We start from the raw sequence: 13372 nt of genomic DNA, 5'->3' as shown, positions 1-13372 counted from the left end.
GAAGTGTAAGCCAAACAAACCCTTTCCTCCCCAACTTGATTTTGGTGATGGTGTTTCATCCAAGCATTAGAATCCCTAAGACAAGGACTCTGCGTCCTTGGACTGGCACTGGGCTACCTGGAATGTTCCTGTCCTTCCACGCGCATTTTCTCAGGAAACGTGGGAGGCACCCTCTGACTAGCTCCGGTGACGATGACTTGCTTCCTGAAGGTGGCTGCACAGTCATGCTCTGCAGTCACGCTCTGCAGTGATCCTGCTGAAGCTGAGTCAGCAGAGGCCTCCTGCCCCCATGCTTCTCTCAGGGTCATGCTTTCTGACAGGGCTTCCAAGTAGCTCTGCTGTTGAGGAGCCACAGTGCAAGATTCGTGTTTCTGTGTTCCTGTCTCCGGGCTTGATTAAACAATTACACCCTTTTTAAGAGGTCCCATGCTGTGTCAGTTAACTGTCCCCTTCTTCTCTTTCCACAGGACTATTTCTATCCAAGATACCAAGGTAAGTTAAAGTAACTACCGTAGCTTCATTATCATACAGGCCTAGTGTCTGTTTCATGTTGGGGAAATCTCATTACCATCTTATTCCTGGGAGGAGGAAGCTGTGGGGTTAGAGCCATTGAGAGCACATGGATCAAAACATGAGTGTGGTTTTTGTGCATACACACACACACACACACACGCACACGCACACGCACACACACACATACACACACATAAGCACGCACACACACACACACACACACACACACACACACACATAAGCACGCACACACACACACACACACACACACATACACACATATACACACACGCACACACATACACACATACACACACACATACACACACATACACACACACATACACACATGCACACGCACACACCATTTTAATTCCAAGTTGCCTGTGCCTCAGACTAACACTACTGTTTGCAGATATTTTCTTTGATTCCAGCCTCTGCCCACATCTGGAAGTATGGCTAATTGCATGCCCTCAAACTTTCTGGTCTCAGGACTCTGTACTTCTGAGATTATTGAGGACCAACCCCCTCACAAAAAAAAAAATTTGTGTGTGATGTGTTTATCAATATTTGCTCTAGTATCAGTTAAAACTTAGAACCTTGCAGAAGGTTTTTTATATAGTTTGAACAGGAACACACGCATACTCTCAGCTCAGCACATAGTAGCATAAGAAATACCAATATGCTCTTATAGGAGAAAAAAAATAGGGTTTTAGTCTAGAGGGTAGTTACTTTGCTCTCTCAAGAAGTCCTAAATTCTCTGGATGCTGTTTGGTCAATACCCAAAGTACTTTGGATGTATATTGCTTATAAAAAGAGTCTGTTCTTAGTCTTCAGACTTACCAACACACATTTGAGTAAGAGGCTGGCCTTCTGTCCAGGAGGCACCTGACTGTAATCTGTATCAAGCTTAGCACAGAGGACCAGTGACTTGCCTGCTGTGACTCTCCAGGCTTGGGTACCAGAATCTTGGCTAGCGGAGACAAGGGAATAGAGAAGGGACAGACAGTTACAGTCAAGCTGGGATCCGTTGGAGTTCGCAATAACTGCCCCCCAGGACCTCAGTGGGTTTGTTAGGTATGACACAGAGGGAGGGAGGGTTAGCTAGGCTCATTGGCCTCTGCCGGTGAGCAGTCTCAGCCTGTCAACATCTGGGAGGGGGTGGAGTCTCTGCACACACTGATCGATTGCTCGTAAACACACATTTTCAAGAAAAGCTTTGCCATTCCTCTTGATCCTGGCCCATATGGGTAGTGGCTCTGCCAATTTCCCATGGATCAATTGGCCTTGGAGTCCTTGGCAAGCTTTGCCCATATCAAAATACACATTCACTCAGGACTTCACTCATTCAGGCCTCTCTCTGATCCCTACACTAGCCCAACAAGCCTCGGGCCCTCTCTAGTGCCTACAGAGGGAGAGAGCCCATCCATGCATCCTGACTGTACTTTTGCTGTACACACTGTCTTCCCAAATGTGGACCATCAACAGTGACCTAAGAAGGGCCAGGCAGAGCGGCTGAACACCATCCTAGGCAGCCATCATGTACTGTCTGTGTTCCAGTGCTGTGCTCCTGGCTCCCTTGTGGTACACACGCGTCTGCCAGGTCTAGAGCCCTGCAGGCTTGAGAGGGCACCTCAAGAGCACTTCCACTTTCAGAAGAAGGACAATGTTTCCTGCCTGGACCATTGAGATCTTGAAGTTCAGCTCTTTGGCCATAGACAGACTGTGTTCATGGTGTTCTGTGTGATGGGAGGCTCTAGCACTCACCCGTTCTGGAGTTGATTTTCTGCCAGACTGGGGATACTTACCACCAAGTGCTTTATACTGCCAGCTAGACCATACACTCACTGAAGATCCACAGGTCCAGGTGAAAAGAAAACGTCACTCGGCACTAATTTGGATACCTGTGCTACCCCAAGAATGATGACTAACTGTTGTCTGTGTCTTTCTTTCAGAATGCTTGAGGAAATATGGCAAGCCTGAAGATAAAAACCCAAATTTTGCCCCTTGCGTTCAGAGTAAGTGAATGCATACTGGGTAGCCGTGGCTCCTCTGTGGGTGGGATAAAGCTGCTGGAATATTCCAGCAGCTTGAGAAGTTGTCAGGACTCCCTCCAGGAGTCTGCTCCTTGTACACTGAACTTTCTCTTAAAGAAAGTACATATTGTTTTTGTTTTCAAATGCACAATAAGCACGCTTGTTATGGGGGGGGCTTGAATATTTCACAGGGTGTGAAGTGTATCCCTACATCATGCAGGCAAGGCCATCTTTCAGCACTCTCTTTGTACCTAGAAGTACAGCGATGGCCTTTGCATGCTTGTGTCACCCCCCATCCCTGTCACTGTCTTGTTTGGAGTTCTTCCGGGACAAGGACTCTCCCATCTCCCATCAGATGTCAGCTGCCTTGGCTCGGCTCAGCTTAGCCCAAGTGGGTTGACCAGCTTTCGCTATTTTGTCTCTACTAGTACAGAAGCAGAATGGTATTACGCATCTGTTCACAGTTCTGGTTCCTAAGAAAGGGTCAGAGACAAGCCTGCATCCACATTGCACGCTGAGAACAGCCCCTGTAACTCAGGTGTTCCTTTCCCATCGGAAAAACCTTTGTTTCTGTCCCTGTGGTGTTACTTGGTTTTGTCTTTACCTTAGTTTTGCACTTCTCTCCAAATTTAGTTCTTGACTCTTGCTCTCTCAAGTATGGTAATTTCTTTCCTTATACTTTCTAATTTGCTGGTACGTATGATGTGTTGGTACATTGATCCTGGACGTCAACCTTTGCTCCCAGTGCTCTGTGGAGTTATTCTGTTGCTTTGGTTTGTGGTGGCCAATATTGTGGCTTCCGAGCCTCTTAAGGTGTTTGGAACTGCATCGACATCCTCTGTGTGGGACTTGAGATTCTGTACCCCCCACCCCCACCCCGCCATGGTGGTAGGTGACCTGGAAGAGGGGGATGAGATTGTACCCACCCCCAGAGCCTGTCCCTGAGCTGATTAGATGATAAATCTCTTGTGTCTTCTGGTGCCAAATATGTTGAATTCAATTGCCAGATGCCTTGCCTGCTCAGGGCAGAGGCTTTTCCAAAGTCCGAGACACAAGGCTACCTCCTGCCTGGCTCTGCTCATCACAGGTCCCAGGAGCATGCGCCTGAGCTGCCATTGTCTGGGCCCCTCATGGTGGCTGTACAAAAGCACCCCGATAACCCAGAAACCTTTCTACTGAGCCATGGAAAGATGGGGCCACAAGCCAAGCCCACCAGCTATGCAGGCTGTTGCCCTTTGTACCTGGTTCTTTACCTCAATGCCCATGGTATGTCACTGAGTACTCTGAGTACCCATTTTTGTTAAAATTTAAAACAAAAGTCTTGGAGGCCCCAATCTGGCATTTTCTAGAGAGCTCAGATCTATCCCTAGACAAGCATTTGCCCTAACAGGCCTTATGGAGCCCAACACCTCACCACATAGGCATTGATCACCATGCCAACTGTAACTAAAGTGACAAGGGAAAAGTCACAGACAACGTACGGGCTCTGCTCTCTCAATGCCAGGAAAGGCTTTGGGTTCCATTTCGTTCCTTATAAACCATTCCAGGTCCCCTGCCATGTCCAGTGGGATCCTCTGACACACATGTCACCAGGAAGCTTATTCCCTACACACTAGATCAGGCCCTGGTTGATGAATCCGATCATCAGGATTTTCCAGGGGTGAGGGCTCCCTTCTGGGCCTAGAACAAAGGGTCGAGATTGGACAGGACTGCTGCCCAGGTCCTGACTTGCCACCTGAGAGCCAGCTCACACTTCACTGATCAATGACAGGCACACAGGCAAACCAGGATAGACTGTTAAGAATAACAGCGGATCTCTGTGAGTTCAAGGCCAACGTGGTCTACAGAATGAGTTCCAGGACAGCCATGGCCACACACAGAGAAACTTGTCAGAAAAAATAAAATAAAAAAGGGCAGCAACCTGCCTGGGGAATCACTCCTTAGGTCCCACAGTGCCTACAAAACTGTCCATCCTTTGACCTTTTGGGAATGCGTCGGTCTTGCTGTGGAGATCTCCAGGCACCTGCCAAGGGTCAAACATTGGACTTGGTAAATTTCCAACAGGAAAAGAAATGACATATAGTGGGAGGTATTCTTCTAGGGATAGAGGGACAGGGGTTGTGGTGTTGGCTCTGTGTTGGGACTCTTAAAAAATAACATTACCCCATTGGAAGTTGGCTCTGCACCATCTCTCGGCCTAAGGACAGATTTTGCAAGGGGTGGATGTGGCATTCTTGGCCACATTAACCAGTCCCTGTGCCAAATTTGCTAGTGTATACTTTAGAAATAAATTTAACCCTCCAGCCGGATACTTTAAACATACTGGACACTGTATCCTGGCTTCAGGTGGGCTCCCATGAGGCCACAGAAGTTGTGGAATAATGACGACCTCCAATCCTGACCCCTTATTTACAGGCCACTCTGACTTTACCCAGCCCCTACATGCTTCAGGAAAAAAATGGCATTTTATAATGATCTGCCAGAAACTACTCGGCAAGAATCTCAAAAATACTTGAAGACTCCCAGGCACGTTGTTGGCTGTGATTTGTGCAAACCCAGCAGACTTTGGATGTAAACGTGGAAAGACCACAGAGGGGGAAAAAGGCAAACAAAGTGAATCGCAGAGCTCCCCTGAGAAGCCTAGACTTGCTTCCCAAGCCTGCTGTGGGCTCGGCACCTAGCCCAGCCTGGCCCGGTCCAAGTAGAAGCTGCCAGCAATGGGGCTGACCTGAAAATCCTGGATGAGCAAAGGAATGCATCTGGGAAATCCAGAGGTTGGCTCCTGCCTCATCTTCTGCCAGCTTCCCCCACCCCCGACCCCATCCCTGCCGGGCAGCAAGAACCCTCTTTGTCTAGAGGTCAGGTGTGGGAACCAAAGGCCTGTGGGAAGGGCCCCCAAGAATGGAACAAGCGCTGATGTGGGTAACCTGGAAGACTTTGACATCCTGCCAGGATGGCCTCTAGGAGACATTGGCCGATGCTCCCAATGCTCTTCTGGCTTGGCCTGAAACTGTTCCTGTAAATCAAAGAGGGACAAATGCTGGCTCCAGCCAGTAGAATAGGGTGCCCAGGAACCAAAGCAAGAGATGTGGCTTGTTAGAAGACAAAATGGCTGTCATCAACTGAAAGCAGAGAGAGAGAGGGGAGAATGAATGAATGCGTATCTCATCACTGCTTCCTCAAAGAGGAACAGCTGAGCCTTCGTCCTGGTCCTCCGCTCTTGGGTCTCAGCTTTTCATGTGCTGCAGAGGGCCCACCTAACCCAGAACTTCCCGTTTGGGTGCCAGGTGGAGTGCAGATCGCCTGCCAGTGTGCGGCATGGGCTGGCCGGTGTTGAGGGATACGTGTGACTGTGCTCTCGGAGTGCTGGACCACAGCTGAGCCCCACACCTTCTGGTGCAGAAGTGGGGTTCAGGTGGCCAGATGACGGTGACCACACTCGAGGACAGGAGAGAAATGGGGTTGGTCATCCTCATCCAATCAGTGCTCTGGGGGTGCTGTCTGAAGTCAGCCCCATCTTTACCTTCTAACAGTGACAGCCTGGAGCTGGTCGTCTGTCAGACCCTGCACAGGACAGAGTTGAAGGCAGGAAGCAGGGGACCATCCAGATGTTTAACAGAGGTGGTAAAATACCCTGGGCAATAGGATGCCAGTCCAAGTAGGAAACCAGGAGACGTTCTGTCTAACCTGGCAGAGACTGATCAGGGCTGGGAAGTGGCACCCCGTACGTCTCTAAAATCTCTAGAAGAGCTGTTCTCAACGTGTGGGTCGCAACCCCTTTAGGGATCAAATGAGCCTTTCACAGGGGTCACCTAAGACCATCCAGAACATATTTGCATTACAATTCGTGACAGTAGCAAAACTACAGTTATGAAGTAGCAACAATAATAATTTTATGGTTGGGGGTCACCATAGCATGAGGAAGGTTGAGAACCACTGCTCTAAAGCTATCTAGCTGTTGGTAGATAGGAGCCACCCCACCCCCTACCCCATCCAGGCAGACTATAGATCCTTTAGATGGGGCAGAAGGCAGGGCCCAGGGCTCCTATGCTCTGGGTCATGCCCACATCTGTTCAACCTCTGAAAGGATTCTTTGAGAACGGGATATAATAATGGTTCTTTCTGTGACTTCCCTAACCTTGGGGTTGAAGCACATGGCAAGCTTTCCCACCCCCACCCAAGGCATAGTTGAGGCTGTGTCTGGAGGTCTCAGCTGCATCCCTAAGGTACTCCATGGAGGTCAGTGACATTGGAAGATCTTTTAATTGCAGACTACAAGCCAGAGGCTGAAGCTATATGGTTCAGACACCCCTGTGTCCTGTTTAGCTGTCCACTGCACACCTAACTTGACACTTTAGTGCTGAGACCGTGTGTGCATGCTTGTGTGTGTGTGTGTACAGCGCATGCACACATGCATGTATGTTGGTGGTGCTGATGTCTAAAAGGAGCCCTCCTGCCTATGCAGTAGGCTCCACCAGTTTGGTGTCCTGTGTTCTGTGTCCTTCTAGGGGACCTAGAAGACTCATTCCTTAGGAGACCTAGGCCAGCAGTCCCTCTTTGCCTGGCCTGGTGACAGTCACCTCCTCCCAGTAGACCTGCCTGGGTGGTATTGCTGGAACTGGTCCCAGGGCCTTTAAAAGTTCCTCACGTTTGTTCCTGTCCAAGGTGGGGACCTCCATCACAGCTTAGCCCACACTGGAACCCTTAGGAGCTCCCCTGAGGCCTCACCAGTGGCTCTGACCACCCCCAACTATGTGAGGTAGGACTTTCGGAGAACTCTTATGTGACTTTCTTTTTTGTATCCTCCAACTCAGACTTGCCTGACCAGTGCACCCCAAACCCTTGTGATAAGAAGGGTACTCAGCTCTGCCAAGACCTCATGGGCAACTTCTTCTGCCTCTGCAAAGCTGGCTGGGAAGGCCGGCTCTGTAACAAAGGTGAGAGTCCACAGCTCCACCCTCTCTCTGTCCCACACTCTGATCACACCCTGCGCCACCTACTCCTCACCCACTACCCATGACTGGGAGCTCAGCCATATGTCTAGTCTGTCCTGGGACGAGGCTCTGATGGACAACCTCAGCATCCCTCTTGGGAACCCTTTGCCCGTCCAGAGTGGCGTGCAGCAGCCCCGGGGCTCACTGAAGCCGCAAGCTCCTGCTGTTTTAGGACCAGGACTGAAAAGAAGGAAATGCCACATGGGTCTTTGCACCCTAGCTAAGGGGCCCCACCTTGATTTACTCAGTTGAGGGTGAGGCATCAGGTAAAGCCACAAACGAGATAGCAGACCCTGCCCAGCCCTTCACTCCGGGCAGCCTGGCTGCGTCCACAGGTCATCCCGATAGTTCTGTTCAGGGTGCCAGACAAGGCTGTGTGTAGATCTCATGGCTACTGAACACTGATTGATTGGTGGGTCCATTTTGTCCTTTACCCCGTCCCTTGTGGCACCTAGAGACCTTCAGAACTGAGTCTGTGACTATCCCCACGCGCAGCAGTTCATCTCTCTCTGGCCCTCATGCTGTCTACTTTACCTACATGAGGCCAGCAGGGACGTGTCCAGGTAGAAGCCCCTCACTCTTTCTTCATGTCCAGATGTCAATGAGTGTGGCCAGAAGAATGGGGGCTGCAGCCAGGTCTGCCACAACAAGCCAGGAAGCTTCCAGTGTGCCTGCCATAGTGGCTTCTCCCTTGCCCCAGATGGCAGGAACTGCCAAGGTAAGTCCCTGGCTGAGCAATTGCGCCCCACCTACCTCCTCTCTAACCCGAGAAGGGAATGAGCATCCTTTGGAAATGGTCCAGTCCAGCATCATGGACGTGAGTCCCCAGATCTGAGAGCAAGGGCAAGGATTGCCCATCCCCACTAGTGTTTCTAGGTACCTTCAGCCCACAGAGCCTGCAAGACAGCCTGTGTGGTCACAAGGCATAGATCCCTGCAGCAAACTGCGGGGAACTTGGCAAGGTGGCAAGCCCCAGTACCTCTGTGCACCTGCCATACCTTCCAGACCCCCCCAGCACAGACTCCCCCTTCCCTGCCTCCAAGAACACAGGAGCAGATGGGGCCTCCCCGCTCTGTGGTCCCATTTCCACTCAGCCCGGAGCAGGGAGCCTGAGGACACCCAAACAGTCATCTCAAACTGCATGCTCCAGCTGTTCCCCCTGAGCTGATTTAGGGTATAGAGGAATGGCGCTCAACCTCTGCTCCAACACAGATGGACCAGAGTGTCCCTGAGGAACTGGGACTCACAAGGACTGGTTGACAGTTGCCTATGTGGATGGTCCAGATGGCTGCAGGGGGTGGGGTCAACTGAGGGTCTGAGCGCAAATCTGATGAGACAAATGACTCTTTCCCTCACCCATTTCAGGGGAAAAATTTATTCTCATCTACCTCAGAGTTCACCTCTGACAGTCACAAAGAATGTTCTTAGAAGGTGTGATTGTATGGGAACACTCAGTCACTGTGTCCTTGTACCTATGGGAAATGCATGGGAATTGCATGTGGGGATGTATAGGCTCCCCTCCTGTGTCCTTATTCCAGGAACAAAGGCCCTCTCGTGGCTCTTGGCCCTGGCCTTGACCAGGGGACACAGCCCCCACAATTTAGTAGCAGGTTGAGGAGACCTGCCTTGCTTTGTGGATCCTGAGCAATGAAGCCTACAGTGTACCCAGTGTGGGGTGAGCAGCATGTGGTCCCTGGGCCCCCCATCACTTGACACCCACAGCGAAGGCATCATGCCTTCTTCCTCCCGTTCTCCACCCTCCTGTGTCGGGGCTGTTCTCGCCCTCTATCCCCAGCGGCCGCTGCAGCTGTCCCAGACCGACCTGTACAGCCTTGGCCTGGCTGGCTTTGCTTGCAGATGTAGATGAGTGCGCAGATGCAGACACCTGTGGGGATGCACGCTGCAAGAACCTGCCGGGCTCCTACTCCTGTCTCTGTGACAAGGGATACATGTACAGCTCCCAGGAGAAGACCTGCCAAGGTACCCGCACCGCAGGCGCCCAGGCTACTTCCTTCTTTGACCCTTAGCCTAGGACACATGTTGGCCGCTGCCTGAACATGGGCTGCATTGCTCTGTGGCTGGTACCCATTGGTCTAACCTTCCAGGAAGTCGTTGTATACACATGAAGGTTGGAAAAATGTCAGGTCCTACTGGGGGTCTCTGTGTACCTTCATTGAAGATGACCCCTAAGGTCAGTCCTCTGTCTCATCCCTTTTTCCTGAACCCATTGTGTCCATATGTGTGTGCTCACACAGAGTGCTCTCATACATGTGCATGTGTTCCAGTGTGTGCCCAAATGAGGACACACTTGTGTTTACCCTTCCCCAGCCTTCAGCAGAGTCAGTGAAGATCCTGAATTCCTTGGTATACTTTGGCTCCCTCCCAGCCCTCTGTGCCTGCCGTAGATGGGGAATGGTGTGCTTAGTCTCTCACTGTGGAGGTTTACCGTGCCCCAAGAGCAGAGACTATACAAGATTATACAAGAGACTCTGAGAGATAGCTAGGAGAGCCCTGGAGAAGAACTGAGCCACCAGGGAAGGGAGCACGGAGCTAAGGGTTCAGAGGCTCCTGCCCTGCACCGTTCTCTACAACCCACATAGTCATGCTTGGTCCCTCCATCCCTGGGCCAGTCAGCCGGTCAGACTGAGCACAGTCCTCAGACACCTTTAGCTCTTCACTTCTCTCTCGGAAGCAGGGACCTAAGGGACAGGTCTCTGAGGCAGCAGGCTGAGCAATGATGTCTATAGCATGTCTCTGGGAAGAGTAAGTGGGGTTGCTCAGTGTTTGGAGCTTTCCCCACGCCTACCATGAGTCCCTTTGCCGACAGATGTGGACGAGTGTCAGCAGGGACGCTGCGAACAAACCTGTGTCAACTCCCCGGGCAGCTATACCTGCCACTGTGATGGGCGCGGGGGCCTAAAGCTGTCCCCAGACATGGATACTTGTGAGGTAGGTGACCCTGGTGTCCACTGGATGGCCTTGTGGAGCCCTAGTGCTGTGCTTTGTGTGGGACCCTCTACTACTAACTGGTTATGGCAGAAAATTTTCTAGTGACTAGGTTGACTGAAAACTCCCACTAGCTCTCAGGACCACACGGCTAGCCAAACCTCTGTTTGGTTGTGTTGATGAAATCTCCATAGCAACTCTCCACTCTCAGCCACGTAGCCTGCTGGTGCAGACCCAAGGTGTGATATGTTCACACCAGGATGTACAGTGTGCATGTATACACACACACACACACACACACACACACACACACACACACACACACACACACACCATTCACTCAGGACTCTGTAACAAGCTAAATAAACTTCAGGGAAGTTGTGCATTGATGGCATTTTCTGAAAAACAACACCAAGTGACCACGTACCATGATGACTTTGCAAGTCACAGGTCTAGGAAGCAAGATAAGCATTTTCCAGTTAGGAGCCTGAAGCTCAACTCATCTAGGTCCTTTGTGAGGCTCCTGTTGCATGAGATGGTATCCTCCTGAAGGGCTAGGGGACCAGCACTTGTGTGGTCTCTGCCTCAGGCTCCCTGCTGGCCAGTGTGGTGGTGCAGGACCCTTCTCTCATGCCCCCTGGAAGCCAGCTTAACCTGCTTTAATTCTACCCTCTCTCTGGTCAGTGGGAAACCTACAGCATAAAATCAGTTTCTTGAATCATTGTTTTCAAGGCCTTTGTGTTCTGTTCATTTTGTTAATAGTATACTATTTTAGGAGTCTCTGTGCTCCTCTGTGAGTTGGGAGAATTTCATAATTTAAACACCACTAGCGAATAAGAACAGGTGAGAAAGAAGCAGGTGATAGAAGAATTCAGAACCCTGGGCCTCTGCCTGGGGGCACCAACATGGGATGGGTCATATGGACTCTGGGATTGCCAGGGGTGGGCTAGCCTTAGGATTCTGGAAGATCAGAGGATCTACCCAATGTGACCAGGACATCAAAGTTGTTTAAAAGGCAGCCACAGGACATCCCCCGCCCCTAATACCTTCCTATCTCATTGCAGGACATCTTACCGTGTGTGCCCTTCACCATGGCCAAGAGCGTGAAGTCCTTGTACCTGGGCCGCATGTTCAGCGGCACCCCAGTGATCAGACTACGCTTTAAGAGGCTTCAGCCCACCAGGTGAGAGCCAGGCACACAGGACAGCAGAACCCAGGTGAGAAGGCTGAGCCAGGGCTCCTAGTTTCCAGGAGTCCAAAGCCACTCAAGATCGCTGAGTGAACCATACCCCCTCCCCCCGCTATGTCCTGGAAAGTGTCCCAGGGGTCTAGGCCCTGGGACTAGGCAGCCCTGTACCACCTGCTCTCTGTCCCACTTGGTTTCTCGGGTCGGTTTACAGGCTGCTGGCTGAGTTTGACTTCCGAACTTTCGACCCTGAAGGAGTCCTCTTCTTCGCTGGAGGCCGTTCAGATAGCACATGGATTGTCCTGGGGCTGCGGGCTGGGCGGCTGGAGCTGCAGCTGCGGTACAACGGTGTTGGGCGGATCACCAGCAGCGGGCCCATTATCAACCATGGCATGTGGCAGACGGTAAGTGGAAGGCTAAGGCTACCCCTAGCATTCGGTGTTGGATGTGGCCCATGGAAAGGACACCTGCTCTAGTTAACCAGAGCTGCTGCTTCATTGGCTGAGTGCGGCTTACTCAGAAAGGGCTTCCTGTGACAGCCATGTGGGAATCGGCCCAGAAGGTACTAGAATAATTGCATGAGGATGCCCCAACATTGAAGGCCACTAGAGGGATAGCTAGCTCAGAATACCCAGGAACCTGAGCACTGAGACCAGGATCTTCTGTTCATCTGATCCACAGGGGTGTCTTCTGCCCTCAGCTCTGGCTGCTTCCCCCAGTGGAGTTTGAGTGATGGATAGTGACCTCCTACTCAGGAATCACTTCCTATACCCCAGGCAATAAAACAGGCTTGGGAATTAATGTTTGGTAGAAAAACAGAAAGACATGGTTTTTCCCCTTGCAGTGAAGACAAAATGAAAAATCCATGTTCTGCTTTGAAGACAGACATGGACCCCTGCCATCTCTCCAGCTACAGACGACTGTCTGTCCTTCTTCCTGGCTCTGAGCAGTCAGAGTGTCTGTAGCAGAACAGGGGAGGGTTTAAGGAAAGAAGAAGCCTTGGGAGAGGGTACCCTCTACACAGCCGCGGGGGCAAGCCTGGACTAGGACCCAGGCGGGACTGCTGGCTGGGAGCAGTGACTATGACTTGGTACTGTCTAGGTGGCAGCTTACGTACCCTGAACTCACAGCTCAGTAAGAGAGCATCCCAGGAGGCCAAGTTCTGCCCCTCAGTGTTCTCTGCGCAGTCGTTCATAACTCTGCTCTTCTGACAGATGCAGGAAGACACTAAGTGTGCCTCCACATCAGCTAAAAAGGATACTGATGTTCTGGAAGACAGGGAACCGTATATCTAATATACATTCCTACACAGGCTTCAGGGCGTTCCTATGTGCCAAGTTTCTGAGGAATTTGCTTGATCATTCAACCTCACTCCACCCTAGACAGTAAATTAACTGTTAGGGGGTTAGAAAATTTCGGAACATGTCTGTTCTTCCAACTACAGCACCAGCCTAGGGAAAGCTCACCGGCTGATGGGATACTTCAGGGCTGGGGATGAGCGAAGTAAGCGGGCATTAGGACCTGGAGCCCCTTGTGAGTAGCAGAGAGATTGTATAGGTTGAAGAGGCAAGGGTTCGCATGGGCCACAGAGGTGGGGTGGTTGTGGGGTCTTTTTTAGGCTGCAGAGGCAGGAAGTTGAGTAGACACCCCAATGGGAGACCTAGAGTGAAGTGATGTTCAGGCCTAGGCTGCACTGA

At 51.2% G+C, this 13372-nt stretch overlaps 1 protein-coding gene across 1 annotated transcript in view; it reads left to right on the top strand.

Moving 5' to 3' along the window:
* Positions 1-13372, top strand: part of Gas6 (growth arrest specific 6) — a 30999-nt gene that overhangs the window by 9783 nt on the left and 7844 nt on the right. The window contains exons 3-10 of the mRNA XM_036209463.1: positions 468-492; positions 2469-2531; positions 7364-7486; positions 8139-8261; positions 9401-9523; positions 10371-10492; positions 11554-11672; positions 11890-12079. Coding sequence (XP_036065356.1) covers positions 468-492; positions 2469-2531; positions 7364-7486; positions 8139-8261; positions 9401-9523; positions 10371-10492; positions 11554-11672; positions 11890-12079 — 888 coding nt within the window. The remainder of the gene's footprint in view (positions 1-467; positions 493-2468; positions 2532-7363; positions 7487-8138; positions 8262-9400; positions 9524-10370; positions 10493-11553; positions 11673-11889; positions 12080-13372) is intronic.

This window comes from Onychomys torridus, chromosome 17 (genome assembly GCF_903995425.1).
Source record: "Onychomys torridus chromosome 17, mOncTor1.1, whole genome shotgun sequence".
NCBI classification, from domain to species: Eukaryota; Metazoa; Chordata; class Mammalia; order Rodentia; family Cricetidae; genus Onychomys; species Onychomys torridus.
The sequence above is the reverse complement of the archived record's forward strand: the minus strand, read 5'-3'. Positions and strand labels throughout refer to the sequence as shown.